Here is an 18,601-nt window from a genome sequence, read left to right on the forward strand (position 1 = left end):
AAAAAGAATCTCTCAATGTTAAAGGGATAGTTAAAGCAAATGACTAAATGACCTAAATGTGTTTCCAGTCTATGGAAAGGTATGACAACAACCCATGCTTTGGTTTTGTTTCCCTGGCCACTGTTTCAAATGCTAACGTTTGAGCATTTGTGGAACAAATCCAATTCAAGTCAATGGTAACTAAATAATTTGGGCGTTTTATATCCAAACCATCTATAAGTAACATTGAGTTACACAATCTATTGTTGTATACTTTAGGATGATTTGAACATGACGTGTGAAAATGCTAATATACAGTACCAGTCAAAAGTTTGGACACACTTACTCATTCAAGGGTTTTATTTTATTTTTTACTATTTTCTACATTGAAATAACATACTGAATCATGTAGCAACCAAAAAAGTGTTCAACTCTGGGTCTTCCTTTCCTGTGGCGGTCCTCATGAGAGCCAGTTTCATCATAGCACTTGATGGTTTTTGCAACTACACTTGAAGAAACATTCAGAGTTCTTGACATTTTCCGGATTGACTGACCTTCATTTCTTAAAGTAATGACGGACTGTTGTTTGTCTTTGCTTATTTGAGCTGTTCTTCACATAATATAGACTTAGTCTTTTATCAAATAGGGCTATCTTCTGTATACCACCCCTACCTTGTCACAACACAACTGATTGTCTCAAACGCATTAAGAAGGAAATAAATTCAACAAAATAACAAGACACACCTGTTAATTGAAATGCATTCCAGATGACTACAGAATGAAGCTGGTTGATAGAATGCCAAGCGTGTGCAAAGATGTCATGAAGGCAAAGGGTGGCTACTTTGAAGAATCTCAAATACAAAATATATTTAGATTTGTTTAACACTTTTTTGGTTACTACATTATTCCATATGTGTTATTTCATCATTTTAATGTCTTCACTATTATTCTACAATGTAGAAAATAGTCAAAATAAAGAAAAAACCTGGAATGAGTAGGTGTCCAAACTTTTGACTCATACTGTAGGTACCATTGACTTACATTGGATTTCTGCTACAAATGCCAAAAAGTTAGCATTTAAAACAGTGGCCACCAAAAACCAAATCATGGCTTGCTGTCATACTTTGTCAATAGACTGCTTACTGGGTAAGGAAACCATTGTCATTTTGTAATTTGGGTGAAAAATCTTTTTAAAATGGGGGGGGGGCTTCAAACTTTTCAACTAATAGCAGTTACTGCACAATCTAGTGGTCAGAAATGGGTAATATCAGGATGTAGGATGGGACATACAGCTAACAACTTCAATTACTAATTTCTCTGAACAGCATCACCAAAATCACTGAGAATACATTACATACAACAATACTTGAGCCGCAGCTCCCTACTACTTGTCAGACACAGATAACTGATACTATATACTTGTTGTTGGGGTGGGATTGGTGTAGGGGGTCCATGGGTAGCTTTTCACCATTCCTCTGGATTCCACATGTCTAAAACTCACTGTTAGATGTTTGGTACAAGTACTATGTCAGGTACTATAATTATTGAATATTATATGAATCCTATCAATTTAAAATGGCCCATTTGGATGCAATAAATTAGCTTCATTTGTCAGAGATCAAATTATATTTTAACAAAATATTGTTGCAAGAATGCTCATTTTATCTGTTTCTAACAGAAACTATTTCAGAACAATCTGAGACGATGGGTGTCAAATCCTCTTTCTTGTGCTTTTTGAAGTGGAAAGACCATGGCACATTTATGACATTTTCACCTTACCCAGGCCTCCTTTAAGACTCCATAGTGTTCCATCTGTTGGTGTTACAAAGCAAACATTGGTGTCATATGAAGATTTACCACTTGCTCTGTAATATGATACTGCTTTCAGATAGGATTTATGGTATTTCACTTGTAAAACAAATTGGGCAATGTTTATATGACCTCCTTACAAACAGGCCCATTATTACCATACTTTATAACTCCCATGAGCATGCCGGCAACGAATGGTATTAGTGGAGTGCAGATGTGGGTGGGCGTCTATTTTAATAAATCTATTGAGAATATACACCATCAAAAATAAATCCATGAATTTCTTTAGGAAATTCCCAAGAAACATTATAAGACTAATAAAATGTATTTTCAAAAGAATAGATTGGCACATTTTGAGTTGATGTTACTGATGATGTTACTGATGATGTTACTGGTCTGTGCAGACTATATGGCTGCAGCATGGACTCAATAGTTATTTTGTTAATTAAACAGACAAGACACACTTAGGCTACCCCGATCACAGTCAACAAACTCATATTTCATACTAGGTTAAGAATATAATGAAATAACTCAAATACAAATTATATTTTTACCACACAACTTGCATCATGGCAACCGCTGTCATAAAAAAAAAGATATATTTTGAAAATAGAGCCCAAGGCATAACCATACTTTTTTTGATCCACATTTCATATCTTTCTTACCTTCACTCTGCTTTGTTAGAGAGCAGGTGTAGGGTCTAACATTGAGAGTATCTTCATAATGATACTGACAGAAAATAATAGCAATCTATATTGAAGCACTGAAGTCTCGTTCATATTTCACAACCTCCGCAGGCTTGTGGAGTTTCCTAAACGCGACCCAGCAAAATAATAGACCTACACTAGATTTAGGCTACATTATTACATGCTACATGTTTCTGATCAGTGATAGATGAGCAAACAAATAGATGAGCTACACCACTTCCACTTATTTGCCCCGCCATAGAATTAACCAAATATACTGACAGAGATTCAGTGAAACAAAATCACATTGATTGATTAAGACACGTCACAGGGTTTTGGTCAGGAGTAGGCCTCGGCTACTAAGTGACTGGAGTGAAGAGAAAAATAATCCACTTGGTTGAACTACATAACATGCTGGCAACATTTTCTGACCAATGCTAATAAATGAGCCAATGAGCTTGTGGAAGGCCAAAATTTAATAAATATGCCAACTTTGATAAATTATTTCACAATTATACTTTTAGATACAATTGTGTCAACAATTCTTCCTCCAAAGGACTATTCTACTATTCTACATTTCGTGAAAATCCCCCAAATCCTAGCCTTTTTTTTGTCCTGGGTTTCATGAGGAATCACTCTCTACTCATATATTATATTGATTCCTTACTATTATTTCCACACACACAAAGTATCGTATCATTAAGGCAACCGTCTCCATGATTTCAAATCACAATACACACCATGTGACTAATAAGGCTGTGGCAGTGGTGTTTCCAGTAGCCTATCACTATCAGTGTGTCAGCTGGGAAGGTATCTGAGATGCTTAAGATCATACAGATAGGTAAATGTCTATATTACAGGTAATTGTGACAACAAGGGTTCCTGGTGCCTACAAGCAGAGTATGTGAATAAAATCTTCCAGCATAGTAGCCTAACTCTAGATCATGACCCAACATCAGATTCAGCATGGCCCCCACTGGCCATTAAATCTAATTTTATTTGTCACATGCGCCAAATACAACAGGTGTAGACCTTACAGTGAAATGCCTACTTACAAGCCAACAATGCAGTTAAGGAAATACCCCCCCCCCCAAAAAAAATGTAGACTATATACAGGGGGTACCTATACAGAGTCAATGTGCAGGGGCACCGGTGTCGAGGTAATATGTACATGTAGGTAGAGTTATTAAAGTGACTATGCATAATAGCAGCAGCGTAGAAGGGGGGGGGGGGGTGCAAATAGTCTGGGTAGCCATTTAATGATCTGTTCAGGAGTCTTATGGCTTGGGGGTAGAAGCTGTTCAGAAGCCTCTTGGACCTAGACTTGGCGCTCCGGTACTGCTTGCCGTGCAGTAGCAGAGAGAACAGTCAACAACTAGGGTGGCTGGAGTCTTTGACAATTTTTAGGGCTATCCTCTGACACCGCCTGGTATAGAGGTCCTGGATAGAAGGAAGCTTGGCTCCAGTGATGTACTGGGCAGTACGCACTATCCTCTGTAGTGCCCTGCGGCCGGAAGCCGAGCAGTGGTCATACCAGGCAGTGATGCAACCAGTCAGGATGCTCTCGATGGTGTAGCTGTAAAATATTTTGAGGATCTGAGGACCAATGCCAAATCTTTTCAGTCTCCTGGGGGGAATAGCTTTTGTCGTACCCTCTTTACGACTGTCTTGGTGTGCTTGGACCATGATAGTTTGTTGGGGATGTGGACACCAAGAAACTTGAAGCTCTCAACCTGCTCCACTACAGCCCCGTCGATGAGAATGGGGGTGTGCTCAGTCCTCCTTTTCCTGTAGTCAACAATCATCTCCTTTGTCTTGATCACGGTGAGGGAGAGGTTGTTGTCCTTGCACCACATGGTCAGGCCTCCTCCCTATAGGCTGTCATTGTCGGTGATCAGGCCTACCATTGTTGTGTCATCAGCAAACTTAATGATAGTGTTGGAGTCGTGCCTGGCCATGCAGTCATGAGTGAACAGGGAGTACAGGAGGGAACTGAGCACACACACTTGAGGGGCCCCCGTGTTGAGGATTGGCGTGGTGGATGTGTTGTTACCTACCCTTACCACCTGGGGGCGGCCCGTTAGGAAGTCCAGGATCCAGTTGCAGAGGGAGGTGTTTAGTCCCAGGGTTCTTAGCTTAGTGATGAGCTTTGAGGACACTATGGTGTTGAACGCTGAGCTGTAGTCAATTAATAGAATTCTCACATAGGTGTTCCTTTTGTCCAGGTGGGAAAGGGCAGTGTGGAGTACAATAGAGAATGCGTCATCTGTGGATCTGTTGGTGCAGTATGCAAATTGGAGTGGGTCTAGGGTTTCTGGGATAATGGTGTTGATGTGAGGAATGAACAGCCTTTCAAAGCATTTCATGGCTACAAATGTAAGTGCTAGTCATTTAGGCAGGTTACCTTAGTGTTAGTGTTCCCACCACTAGTCTCTTGAAATATTTGGCCAGATTTAGTGGAAAATCAGAATTAGTTCAAAGAAAATAAAATGTGCAAACATTTTAGCCTCGCAGTGTTTGTCTCTGCCTTCCTCAGAATGAAAGGAAATAAGTAAATTCACAATAAATGTTGTCTAGGGAACAGAGGTAATTGCATTAGGCTACTGCACAGTGTGCATAATGTGAGTACACCCAACATACCCAAGTCTGACCAATTCCATGCTGACCATGATCAGTCTACTACATTTCAGTCTATACATGTGTAAAATTATTATGTAGTAACACTGTAGGCCTACTCTGGTACCAGCATTGTTTTTGATATGTTGTTACACTGTAGGCCTACTCTGGTACCAGCATTGTTTTTGATATGTTACACTGTAGGCCTACTCTGGTACCAGCATTGTTTTTGATATGTTGTTACACTGTAGGCCTACTCTGGTACCAGCATTGTTTTTGATATGTTGTTACACTGTAGGCCTACTCTGGTACCAGCATTGTTTTTGATATGTTACACTGTAGGCCTACTCTGGTACCAGCATTGTTTTTGATATGTTACACTGTAGGCCTACTCTGGTACCAGCATTGTTTTTGATATGTTGTTACACTGTAGGCCTACTCTGGTACCAGCATTGTTTTTGATATGTTACACTGTAGGCCTACTCTGGTACCAGCATTGTTTTTGATATGTTACACTGTAGGCCTACTCTGGTACCAGCATTGTTTTTGATATGTTGTTACACTGTTTTTGATATGTTGTTACACTGTAGGCCTACTCTGGTACCAGCATTGTTTTTGATATGTTACACTGTAAGCCTACTCTGGTACCAGCATTGTTTTTGATATGTTACACTGTAAGCCTACTCTGGTACCAGCATTGTTTTTGATATGTTGTTACACAGTAATAGCAGGTGTTAGACCCACGTTATTGAAACAATATGCTATAGGCAAACGAATCTAATTGCCAACACTGTAGCCTAGGTTACAAATTATATAGTAGCTGAAGCAGAGGGAGCTTGGTGACTGAAAAAGTTATGCACTGCACTTTCGCTGCAATAACTTAAATGGAGAAGTGCACTATTTTACAACTTGATGGTAGATGGTACCAAAACCTGAAAATAGTCTATGGGCCAGGAGCAAAGGCAATCCATGGTTCAGTTCCTTAAACATCCATTAAAAAGTTCAGCTAACTTTTGCCACCGCTAGCTAAAAATAAATGGAAGATAGATAGTCCTCTGTAGCTCAGTTGGTAGAGCATGGATAGGGGAATAGGAGACAGTGGAACCCAAGAAAGTGGGTTCGACACCAGGACCACCCATATGAAAAAGGGGGGGAAAAAGTTGCTTTGGATAAAAGCATCTGCTAAATGTCATGTTGTAATGTCCAAAACAACTGAAATCAACTCCATATTTGGTTTGATGTTTCTTAAGTCCGATGCAGACTTGCTCAATTTCAAATCATTTCTGAGTAACAATGAAGTACCCTCTGGTGATTGTTTTCCATTAAAATGGTCAAACATTTGACTTGAACTATACTGAGCTCTACTGTGCTGTAATGTACTATACTGAGCTCTACTGTGCTGTAATGTACTATACTGAGCTCTACTGTGCTGTAATGTACTATACTGAGCTCTACTGTGCTGTAATGTACTATACTGAGCTCTACTGTGCTGTAATGTACTATACTGAGCTCTACTGTGCTGTAATGTACTATACTGAGCTCTACTGTGCTGTAATGTACTATACTGAGCTCTACTGTGCTGTAATGTACTATACTGAGCTCTACTGTGCTGTAATGTACTATACTGAGCTCCACTGTGCTGTAATGTACTATACTGAGCTCTACTGTGCTGTAATGTACTATACTGAGCTCTACTGTGCTGTAATGTACTATACTGAGCTCCACTGTGCTGTAATGTACTATACTGTCTACTGTGCTGTAATGTACTATACTGAGCTCTACTGTGCTGTAATGTACTATACTGAGCTCTACTGTGCTGTAATGTACTATACTGAGCTCTACTGTGCTGTAATGTACTATACTGAGCTCCACTGTGCTGTAATGTACTATACTGAGCTCTACTGTGCTGTAATGTACTATACTGAGCTCTACTGTGCTGTAATGTACTATACTGAGCTCTGTGCTGTAATGTACTATACTGAGCTGTGTGCTGTAATGAGCTCTACTGTGCTGTAATGTACTATACTGAGCTCTACTGTGCTGTAATGTACTATACTGAGCTCTACTGTGCTGTAATGTACTATACTGAGCTCCACTGTGCTGTAATGTACTATACTGAGCTCTACTGTGCTGTAATGTACTATACTGAGCTCTACTGTGCTGTAATGTACTATACTGAGCTCCACTGTGCTGTAATGTACTGAGCTCCACTGTGCTGTAATGTACTATACTGAGCTCTACTGTGCTGTAATGTACTGAGCTCTACTGTGCTGTAATGTACTATACTGAGCTCTACTGTGCTGTAATGTACTATACTGAGCTCTACTGTGCTGTAATGTACTATACTGAGCTCTACTGTGCTGTAATGTACTATACTGAGCTCCACTGTGCTGTAATGTATATACTGTCTACTGTGCTGTAATGTACTATACTGAGCTCTACTGTGCTGTAATGTACTATACTGAGCTCTACTGTGCTGTAATGTACTATACTGAGCTCTGCTGTGCTGTGCTGTAATGTACTATACTGAGCTCTACTGTGCTGTAATGTACTATACTGAGCTCTACTGTGCTGTAATGTACTATACTGAGCTCTGCTGTGCTGTGATGTAATGTACTATACTGAGCTCTACTGTGCTGTAATGTACTATACTGAGCTCTACTGTGCTGTAATGTACTATACTGAGCTCTACTGTGCTGTAATGTACTATACTGAGCTCTGCTGTGCTGTGATGTAATGTACTATACTGAGCTCTACTGTGATGTAATGTACTATACTGAGCTCCACTGTGCTGTAATGTACTATACTGAGCTCTACTGTGCTGTAATGTACTATACTGAGCTCTACTGTGCTGTAATGTACTATACTGAGCTCTACTGTGCTGTAATGTACTATACTGAGCTCTACTGTGCTGTAATGTACTATACTGAGCTCTGCTGTGCTGTGATGTAATGTACTATACTGAGCTCTACTGTGCTGTAATGTACTATACTGAGCTCTACTGTGCTGTACTTTGATGTCCAAACTAGTGAAACATGGACGTCTTTGATTGGTTCATATTTGGTCCAATTCAGACCAAACAAATTTGGTCGTTTGGTGGCAGAGCTCATTAAAATAATAGCCTGTGTGTGGAATAATACCCAAATATGCAAAGAAGGATATTGCATATTTCTACCTATTTAGGATACACCACCATGAAGATAATTAAATTTATATCCATAATTATGCATTTCTGTGTAGTACAGATCAGGGACCCATGAAGAACATTCTGTTACCGCTGTTACTTGGTATAAATCCACTTCCCTTACTGTAGTTTAATAACCAAAATATTATTTTTTTCAAACTCAAGGTGTCATGTCATAGCTAGCACCTTATTCTTTCTGCAGACATCTTTGAATCTTAATTCAAAGCAGATATTTAAGGTTTTCGATAATCTGGTAACTTAACAAACGAAGGGAGATTTTACCGAAAAACTTTGCAAATGCAAATTTATTTCAGTAAATGTGTCTTGTAAAATGTTCAGTGAAAATGGTTAAAAGTAGTTATTGTGCATTGAGCTGTATGGTTTGTTAAACTTTAAAATCATTGGTTTTTGTTTGGCATACATTTTAAGTGAAAAATCGGAGTCTCATTCCATTACCATGGAATTGCCCAGTTGTGACAAGCCTGCACACATTTCAATGGTGTCTGCAGTGCTCAGTGGATGTTTGAGAAAATTCTCTGTTTTAAGTTATATGAAATGGTGCCAATATTGTACTTTATGATCATATTTGACAGTTATAAGAAAGGTGAAATCTTATAGTAAGTTGTTTATCATTTTATTGTTACTGTATTTAGAACGCATTTGTCATTTCAAGCCCTATTGCCCCACTTCTGTTGAATAGGGGAATCATGATTTTTCATAATATATGTACTATGTACTTGAGCTTGTGTCTTCAAAAGTGAGTACATCTCAGCAATGTGTGAACTATTTTTTACCAGAAAGGTGAGTTCCTGACTAGACCTTTCTAAAAAATTATGCAACATTGCCAGTTATTATTTATGACCATGAAAAATAGTTACATCTATTTTAGGCAGAAATCTAAATATTGCCCTATCAAAAACAGAACGATAGACTATCCTGGCCCATAGACTACTTTCAGGGTGAGTCAAACATCAAGTTCTAAAAAAAAATTTTTAAATAAAAAGTTAACTTCTCCTTTAAATGTGACGTTGTTGCACGCCATCAATTTCCTGTTTGATTTAAACTGTCTTGGACCCGTTGTTGCTTAATGGTTCTCTCCGCGGATCTGATGTGAGAACACTCACGCAACCTCAATAATCATGCCGCAAAAAACCTCGATAAATACGGAATGAGGATAACTAGGCAGAGGACTTGCAGTTGTATAGGCCGAACGAAGTAAATAACAAAACAATTATGTCGTCAGAAGCCGCAATAACAGTGTCCCAAGGCGCAGCTACAGCGCGTGAAGTGACTTCAAAGTTATGATCCACATATCGATTGAAAATAAACCATTTAGACTACATAAATAATGGTTTTCATGATGAAAATGAATAGTCAAAGGAAGCCTGATGTTGAAAAATAACTCATTTTATAAGGCCTATTAAGGATCCATTTAAATAGTGGATTGGATCGCATGCCCGATGACAGACTGTGGGATTTGAATTTGTCTTCATTCGAATCTATGGAATGTTGTTACAGGCAGTAGAATTTGGTCTTGTACGGTTCTAGTGTTCTCCGGCAGATCTAACTGCTTACATAGTAATATCACTGTTCCACTGAAAAAATAAATAATCGCCAATCAAAGTGACTTAAAAACAGTATATAGTCAAGTAAACATGTGTTTAATACTTACATTGTCGAATAATGATCCAACATTTGCAGTGACAAGTAGGACGTCAGTGTACATTTCCATGATAACGATCGAATTCCAGAAATAGTCCGCGGGAAGAACTCCGTTAGACGCGATGGCAAAATCCTCTGCGTGTGTTACAAACAGCTTACTGATACGGTGCTGTATTGTATATGTCGCTGAAGAAGTCGGTCGTATAATTCATCTTGATCATTTGTTTCTGCTGTTTTAACTTGCCCGCTTTTGGTTGATGGCGGGAGTAGTCTGTCGTCTTAATTCCGGCTCAAAGATAGACTTATCTTCCATGTCTGCTGAGAAATAGCAGGACAGGATTTCTATCCATCTTCGTTGTAATTGGATTTATACCTGCTGCCTGCGCCAGAACAGTTCCTTCTGCCCCGCGCGACCAGATCAAGCAGTTGTTATCAATGTTGTGTCATGAACTTCGGAGCTCCGCCCACGGCACCCAGTTATTAAAGACACATTCCAACTATTTCTGAAAAACAATATCCCAGGTGTAAATACAGTAATGTACACCCACTATGGTAAAACAATGTGTTTTGAGCAAGTGTTTCTTTAGGCACAAGTGCAAACTTCATGGAGTAGTAGGCCATTCAAGGAGTTGTTGGTCTGATGGGGCCCTCTTTGAGTCTCATGTCATCCGTCTCCCGCTTGCTTGCATGAACTGATGGGTTAGATGACATATATCACAACGATGTGCACGCTTCAATGGGGCAGAAGTTCGTGAGTTGTAATTCTGGATGGCCAGATAGCTACCAACAATGACAAGAAACTGCCATGTGAGGAATCGTAAGTGACCTCGTTTCAGCTAGTTATTGATACCATGTCTTCTTGACTGATTTCATGTCAATGCTAATTTGGCACAAATGCACTTGCTAGGTAACCAACAACTGTAACGATGTATTTGAAAGACAAGTGCTCATTGTGCAAATGTATCTGTTTTCAATAAACATCGGCGAAGAAATATAGTTTACATATTGTCAACAATCTAAGCCACCCGTCTGTTTTGCCCCATAGTTCGCACGCGTCAGTCAGTACAGATACAATGGTAGATATTTCACCAGATGTATAACTGAGAAATCCTGTTGGCGTTTCTACTCATTACCAAATATGGTGGTGAGAGGAAACTCAGTGGCCGGCAGTGGGAGAAGATGGAGTGAGATGCTAATTTACTAATCGATTAAACATTTGATCTCAATAAAATTTTCTGTTTTGTAGACTTTACCCTTTGCGAAAGCTTTAAACAATTGATTTGTTTAGTAGTGCAAGGCCGAATTGAGTGCTTCAGAGTAGGCGTTCCCTTACAGAAATATGCAAATACATGCTAGAACACGCCAACAGGCTTTCGCTAGCTCGTGCTTGGCTCTGCCCACTATGATTCATTTGCTCCTATTGGAAACAACATGCCGTGGTCTATCTTGGGTTAGTTATACAAATCTTTGGCGTTGATTTTGTAGCTAAACAACCAACCTGTCAGTAGAGGAGAGGTGGAGAACAAAAGAGGAATGCCCCCCACCCCACCCCACCTAACAATATACACAATCTAAAGGAATGGAATTAGAATATATAAATACTCGGACAAGCAATGTCAGAGCGGCATAGACTAAAATACAGTAGAATAGGATAGAATACAGTATATACAGATGAGATGAGTAATGCAAAATGTAAACATTATTAGTGACTAGTGTTCCATTGTTAAAATGGACAGTGATTTCAAGTCTGTGTACAGGGCAGCAGCCTCTAGTGGGCTAGTGATGGCTATTTAACAGTCTGATGGCCTTGAGATAGAAGCTGTTTCTGTCTCTCGGTCCCAGCCTTGATGCACCTCTACTGACCTCTCCTTGATGATAGTGGGGTGGACAGGCAGTGGCTTGGGTGGTTGTTGTCCTTGATCTTTTTGTCCTTCCTGTGATATCGGGTGCTGTAGGTGTCCTGGAGGGCAGGTAGCTTGCCCCCGGTGATGCATTGGGCAGACCACACCACCCTCTGGAGAGCTCTGCGGTTGCGGGCGGTGCAGTTGCCATACCAGGCGGTGATCCAGCCCGACAGGATACTCTCAATTGTGCATCTGTAAAAGTTTGTGGGTTTTAGTTGCCAAGCCAAATTTCTTCAGCCTCCTGAGGCTTCTTCACCACACTGTCACTGCCACACTGTCTGTGTGGGTGGACCATTTCAGTTTGTCAGTGATTTGTACTCTGAGGAATTTGAAGCTTTCCACCTAATCCACTGCGGTCCCGTCGATGTGGATAGGGGGGTGCTACCTCTGCTGTTTCCATTTAGGTTTTGTTGACTTTGGGTGAGAGGTTATTTTCCTTGCACCACACTCCCAGGGCCCTCATCTCCTCCCTGTAGGCTGTCTCGTCATTGTTGTAATCAGGCCTACTACTGTTGTCGTCTACAAACTTGATGATTGAGTTGGAGCTGTGCATGGCCATGCAGTCATGGGTGAACAGGGAGTACAGGAGGGGGCTGAGTACACATCTTTGTGGGGCCCCAGTGTTGAGGATCAGCAAAGTGGAGGTGTTTTTTCCTACCTTCACCACCTGGGGGCGGCCTATCAGGAAGTCCAGGTCCCAGTTGCACAGGGTGGGGTTCAGACCCAGGGCCTCAAGCTTAATGATGAGCTTGGAGGGTACCATGGTGTTGAATGCTGAGCTATAGTCAATGAACAGCATTCTTACATTGGTATTCCTCTTGTCCAGATGGGATAGAGCAGTGTGATGGCATCATCTGCAGATCTACTGGGGCGGTAAGCAAATTGAAGTAGGTCTAGGGTGTCAGTTAAGGTGGAGGTGATATGATCCTTAACTAGCCGCTCAAAGCACTTCATGATGACAGAAGTGAGTGCAACGAGCGACAGTCATTTAGTTTATTTTCCTTGGTTACAGGAACAATGGTGAACATCTTGAAGCATGTGGGGATAGGAAGAGATTGAATATATCTGTAAACACTCCAGCCAGCTGGTCTGCACATGCTCTGAGGACGCGGCTAGGGATGCCGTCTGGGTTAACGCGATTAAATGTCTTACGTCAGCCACAGAGAAAGAGAGGCCACAGTCCTTGGTAGCGGGCCTCATCGGTGGCACTGTTATCCCCAAATCAGGCGAAGAAGGTGTTTAGCTTGTCAGTAAGCAAGACGTCAGTGTCCACGACGTGGCTGGTTTTCCCTTTGTAGTCCGTGATTGTCTGTAGACCCTGCCATATACGTCTCGTGTCTGAGCCGTTGAATTGCGACTCCACTTTCTCTATGCTGACGTTTTGCCTGTTTGATTGCCTTACTGAGGGAATAACTACACTGTTTGTATTCGACCATATTCCCAGTCACCTTGCCATGTTTAAATGCGATGGTTCGCGCTTTCAGTTTTGCGTGAATGCTGCCAACTAGCCACGGTTTCTGGTTAGGGTAGGTTTTAATATTCAGTGGGTACATCACCTATACACTTCCTGATAGACGAACACACTGATACGATGACTGAGTTTGTTGTTCTCATAGGCAACACAGAACATATCCCAGTCCGCGTTATCAAAACGATCTTAAAGCGTGGATTCCGATTGGTCAGACCAGTGTTGAATTGTCCTTAGCATGGGTACTTCCTGTTTGAGTTTCTGGCTATAGGAAGGGAGGAGCAAAATTGAGTTGTGATCTGATTTGCCAAAGGGAGGGTCTTGTAGGCATCCTGGAAGTTGGAGTAACAGTGGTCAAGTGTTTTAGCAGCGCGAGTACTACAGTCAATGTGTTGATAGAACTTCGGTAACGTTTTCCTCAAATTTGCTTTGTTAAAATCCCCAGCTACAATAAATGCGTCCTCAGGATATGTGGTTTCAAGTTTGCATAAAGTCCAGTGAAGTTCTTTGAGGGCTGTCGTGGTATCTGCTTGAGCGGGAATATACGTGGCTGTGACTATAACCGAAGAGAATTCTCTTGGGAGGTAATATGGTCAGCATTTGATTGAGGTATTCTAGGTCGGGTGAACAAAAGGACTTAAGTTCCTGTATGTTATCACAATCACACCATGAGTAGTTAATTGTCGTGTCTTTGGCTATGCCGGATTAAGTGATATGACATGCTATTCTATAAAATAATTTCTCCGTAATTACTATTACCTGATTCAGCTAATCATGTAAATGTAATTAACTAGAGAGTCGGGGCACCACAAAATAATATTTATAGAGCTGTTATCTTCCGGATAAACTCTTAAAGACCTAGTAATATTTTACATCAATAGCAGTCAATATTAATCGTCATCTTAATTCCGTCTCATCTGAAAGTTGTAAATTCTTGGTTATCTGCACAAACCCTGGCTAACAAGTTGAATCAGCAATACAAAATTGGGTTTAATTATTTATTTACTAAATACCTAAAACTAAATCACACAGAATTACACATACACATAATTAAATCATAACTTGATTACAAATGACATAAAGGAAAACGTCCCTAGCGAGCGGAACAGATATGACAGCTGGTTACACAAAAGAAAAGGGCTGGGTTTGAGTGAAAGAGCGGGAAGACTGAGGAACAAAGGGCGAAGCTGTGCTATCTTAAATACAGAATCTTATGCATTCTAAATTACCGCCCATTTGGAAAAGGAAAATGCAATAAATATTTACTCTGAGCTGCGCTTCGGTAGATGGAAGGCCGTGTTGCACAACCGAGTCCTTTGAAGAATGTCTCTGCTGGTAAATTGGATACATTGTAGTAGTTTTAGTGTGGTAGATGGGATACTGTCTGTTCCTTCCTAACCTGCATTTGCTGTTGCTAACTCAACGGCTAGGAGGTATCACTTCTATAGTGAATAAGAGTTCAAAGTTCATACCATTCGCAACCAAAGCTCACGCTGATGTTGGCTTCGTTCTGTAGTTATCTGAACAGTCGTCCTCACATCCTCGGAACAGCAGGTTTTTTGTCGTCAAGGCTTTATATAGGAAGGGAGAGGGCGTGTTTGAAAAGTTTTATAGCCCATGTCTCTTCACAGGGGCGGGCCACTGATTGAGCAGAGCCCTAACCTTATAAAAAAAACAATTCTCACATTTTAGAAGCTAAAATCACATTTCATCCCATCAAATAATTTCATATTCAAACATTTAAATTGAACAACAATTCCATGTGAATCCGATAACTATGTGTAGACTTTCCACTGTAGAGTTTGTCATCTTATCATTGATGAGAACGTCTCAGATGACAACCGAACTGACATCATATTTATTAAGTACCACCACATATGTTCAATTGGTCGGATTACCAGAATATGGTTCATTTCCCCCATTCTGATGTTCCCAGAATCTCTATGTTAACCAAGGTGTTTGCAAATGTAACATCAGTAGGGCAGAGAGGAAAAAGGGGGGAAGAGGTATTCATAAACCTACCCCCAGGCAAACGTCATGACATAATCATGAAACATACACCCCTGCCCTTTTTTTAATCCAGTGTTGAACATTAGCGAGTAATATACTCTGAAGCGGTGGATGTTGTGCGCACCTCCTAAGTCGGACTAAAAAGTCCACTCAGAGTACTTCTTTTCTGCAGACGGTGTTTTGAATCAACGTTGTTTCCACATAATTTCAACGAAATTACGTTGAATTTACGTGAAATAGACGTTGAATTGATGTCTGTACCCAGTGGGTGGACTTTAATGCCTACCTATTTTCTTAGTCAAGTTTAACTAAAACCACATCCAGTCCCTAAAAACAATAGGCTAGTAGTAGCATTTATACAGATAGTAGCCCATTAGGTTACAACATTAACATATAACCCACACGTGTATGTCTGAGACTGGGGGAAATTATTATGAATGGTTGGGCCTATCAAAAACCAGATATTAAACAACTTCACAAATAACAAAATAAACAATTAAGCAACATTAATATACATGTAACCTATTAATTTATAGAGATTGTGGATCATGTTCATTCTGTTATTATCAGTGGCCTGGCAAAATGTTCAAAGAATAGAAGATGAAAGACCAGACGCAGTTCTCTGATTTAAATTATCCATCAAACTCAGACACTGTTGTTGTAAAACATAACTGGTTGACTATTTTCAATGATGGAAACAAAAGAGCAGAGCGGTGTACTTTTAATTGGATTGAGCTCATCTCACCATCCTTTTATTCGTGACTAGCTCCATTTGGACATGTGCCCACCACTTTCTGCCACCATGCCTGACAAGGCAGAACTATTATGTTTTTCAAGTGTTTTGACTGAATATGATCCATTTTGGCTTTACAATATGCTATGATCTTTGAGCAGACACTACATTGACAGTTCTGCACTAAAACAGCCACATTCTTGAGTGATACACTGATATTGTGAAAGAGCAGAATTCTGCCACTACCTCATGTTGTCATAGACCTCACAGCCTACTCTATTGGGCTTACATGATAACAGGATAAACAACACCCCACTTATTATGGTGAGCTGTTGAATAACCCGGTCAGACCTAAGGAAGTGCATAAAAATGGCATAGGCCTATGGGGAAGGTCAGATAAAATGTTTAACCTTGTGGTGAATAGGCCAGATAATTCAAGGATTAGGTGAAGCTCTATCTTTATTAAATGCAGTACATTCTACAAAAAGTTGCTTTCACAGTTCCTAACCATGTATTTTTCTTCCAAGTGGGGTTGCAACCATTATTTTGGTCTTGAACTTGTCTCAGTCTGAATTTGCACAGAACGAGTCAAAATAGTAAAGCACTGAAAGGGTGCAGAGGCCGAAAACATCTTCTCCATAGTGCTTGCAACGAGTTGATAAAGGTTGGTTGTGTAAACCATGCCATGGTTTGAGGCTTTCACACTGCTTCCTCTTGCTCCTCTGTGTATTGCATGCTGGACAATTTATCCATTTGAAGCCATTGCAGCACACAGAGGCAGAACATAAATGCTGCCCTGTCCATCAGCAGTGGAAACAATGCCACCTAAAAGGGAAATTCCCCTGAAAGGCTACTGAGGCAGTTCCTCACTGTTGGGATGCCACCTGGGTACTGGATGGGGTCTCAGCAGAATCACTGGCAATAATTTACCCTGGCTGAAAGGAGTCCTGGCTGGACAACATGTCACTGAGTGCATGGCAAGATAATGAATCAATATAGAACAGGGACCCCCTCCAAGGCAAACCATCGTACGTTAGCACAATTATCTTTTCATTAGATGACTGAATGGAAAGGAGAAGTAATCATTATTTTCACATCCTAAATTATAATTGGAAGAGAAAGTCAACTACCATAGCCTATTGCGACACTTTTAAGATACTCCGAAAAACAGGCAAAGCGTCAATACAGGACTAAGATAAAAATCCTACTACACCGGCTCTGACGGTCGTTGGATGTGGCAGGGCTTGCAAACTATCACAGATTACAAAGAGAACCCCAGTCACGAGAACTGCCCAGTGACGTGAGCGTACCAGACGAACTAAATGTCTTATGCTAGTTTGGAGGCTAGCAACACCGAAACATGCATGAGAGCACCAGCGGTTCCGGACGACTGTGATCACTCTCCATAGGTGATGCGAGTAAGAACTTTAAACAGGTTAACATTCCCAAGGCCACAAGGCCAGACGGATTACCAGGACATGTACATGTTTCAAACAGTCCACCATAGTCCCTGTGCCCAAGAATGCCAAGGTAACCTGTCTAAATTACTATCACCCCATAGCACTCACATCTGTAGCCATGAAATGATTTGAAAGGCTTGTCATGGCTCACATCAACACACTCATCCCAGGCACCCTGGACCAGGGGTCTCCAACAGGTCGATCGCGAGCTACCAGCACACTTATGAGTAGCTCGCCAAACAATTCTGAAAGTACACTACATGCAATTCACACGTTCCACTGCAAACTACCATAAATTTCACAAATATTAGACACCGCACGCTCCCAGCTACTATCTAATCAATGCAACATTGACATTATCCCACCCCTGGTTAGCCACTATTGGCTTAAAAAGCTAAACGTAACACAATATCTGGCAATTCATTTCCAGCAGTATTGCCCGTCTGTCTGTGGTGCATGCATTTGTCCATCACTTCTTGTGTAGCCAGTTGATGTGATAACCGTCTTGTTGATTGACAGAAATACTTTACCTAAAACCTTCAACTAAATGTTAACTGCAAAGTAGGCTTACCTGGCAGAAGTATCATTTGTATCTAGTATGTTATTTTCTAGCTTTGCCAGGAAATGAGCAGCAGCAGTACAGAACCATCATTAGACCTGAACATTAGAAGGCACATTCCTCACTCGCTAGATGCGCAATTACACTGAAGAATGAAAATGTTAGTTTTCTTCCAGACCTAAAAAGAAATGTCTTGCCATGTAGTCAGAACATGCAATTTTGCTCTTTCTCCTTGGGTAATTGTAATTTTGAGAGTAAAAAAAAAAAAAAAACAGTACATCATTTGGGAAAATATACCATTTTTTGGGGGGGGTGTAACAGATTTTATACGGCCCCCTTTAGAGTTGTTTATTAACCATTTTACCAGGTATATTGACAGAAAACAGTGCCCTACTTTCTATTGTACACTAAGGACCCAGGTAAGAGTTGCAGGGGTGAAGCAAAGAGAAGAATGTGACTATTTGAACGCTAGGGGAAAAAGTTGTAGCTTGTAAGCGCTCTTTTTTTAAGTAGCTCTCTTGCTAGAAGGTT

The 18,601-nt window shown here is 40.6% G+C and overlaps 1 protein-coding gene across 2 annotated transcripts in view; it reads right to left on the reverse strand.

Moving 5' to 3' along the window:
• The window catches only part of LOC115140042 (inositol polyphosphate-5-phosphatase A-like), a 43,749-nt gene extending 33,386 nt beyond the window's left edge, over positions 1-10,363 (reverse strand). For both annotated transcript variants that reach the window (XR_003865189.2, XM_029678075.2), the window contains exon 1: positions 9,947-10,363. Coding sequence is in view for 1 of the 2 variants with exons in the window: in XM_029678075.2 (XP_029533935.1) it covers positions 9,947-10,006 (60 nt within the window). In the remaining variant the exon portion in view is untranslated. The remainder of the gene's footprint in view (positions 1-9,946) is intronic.
• Between the last annotated feature and the right edge of the window lie 8,238 nt (positions 10,364-18,601).

Source organism: Oncorhynchus nerka, linkage group LG13 (genome assembly GCF_034236695.1).
Source record: "Oncorhynchus nerka isolate Pitt River linkage group LG13, Oner_Uvic_2.0, whole genome shotgun sequence".
Lineage (NCBI taxonomy): Eukaryota > Metazoa > Chordata > Actinopteri > Salmoniformes > Salmonidae > Oncorhynchus > Oncorhynchus nerka.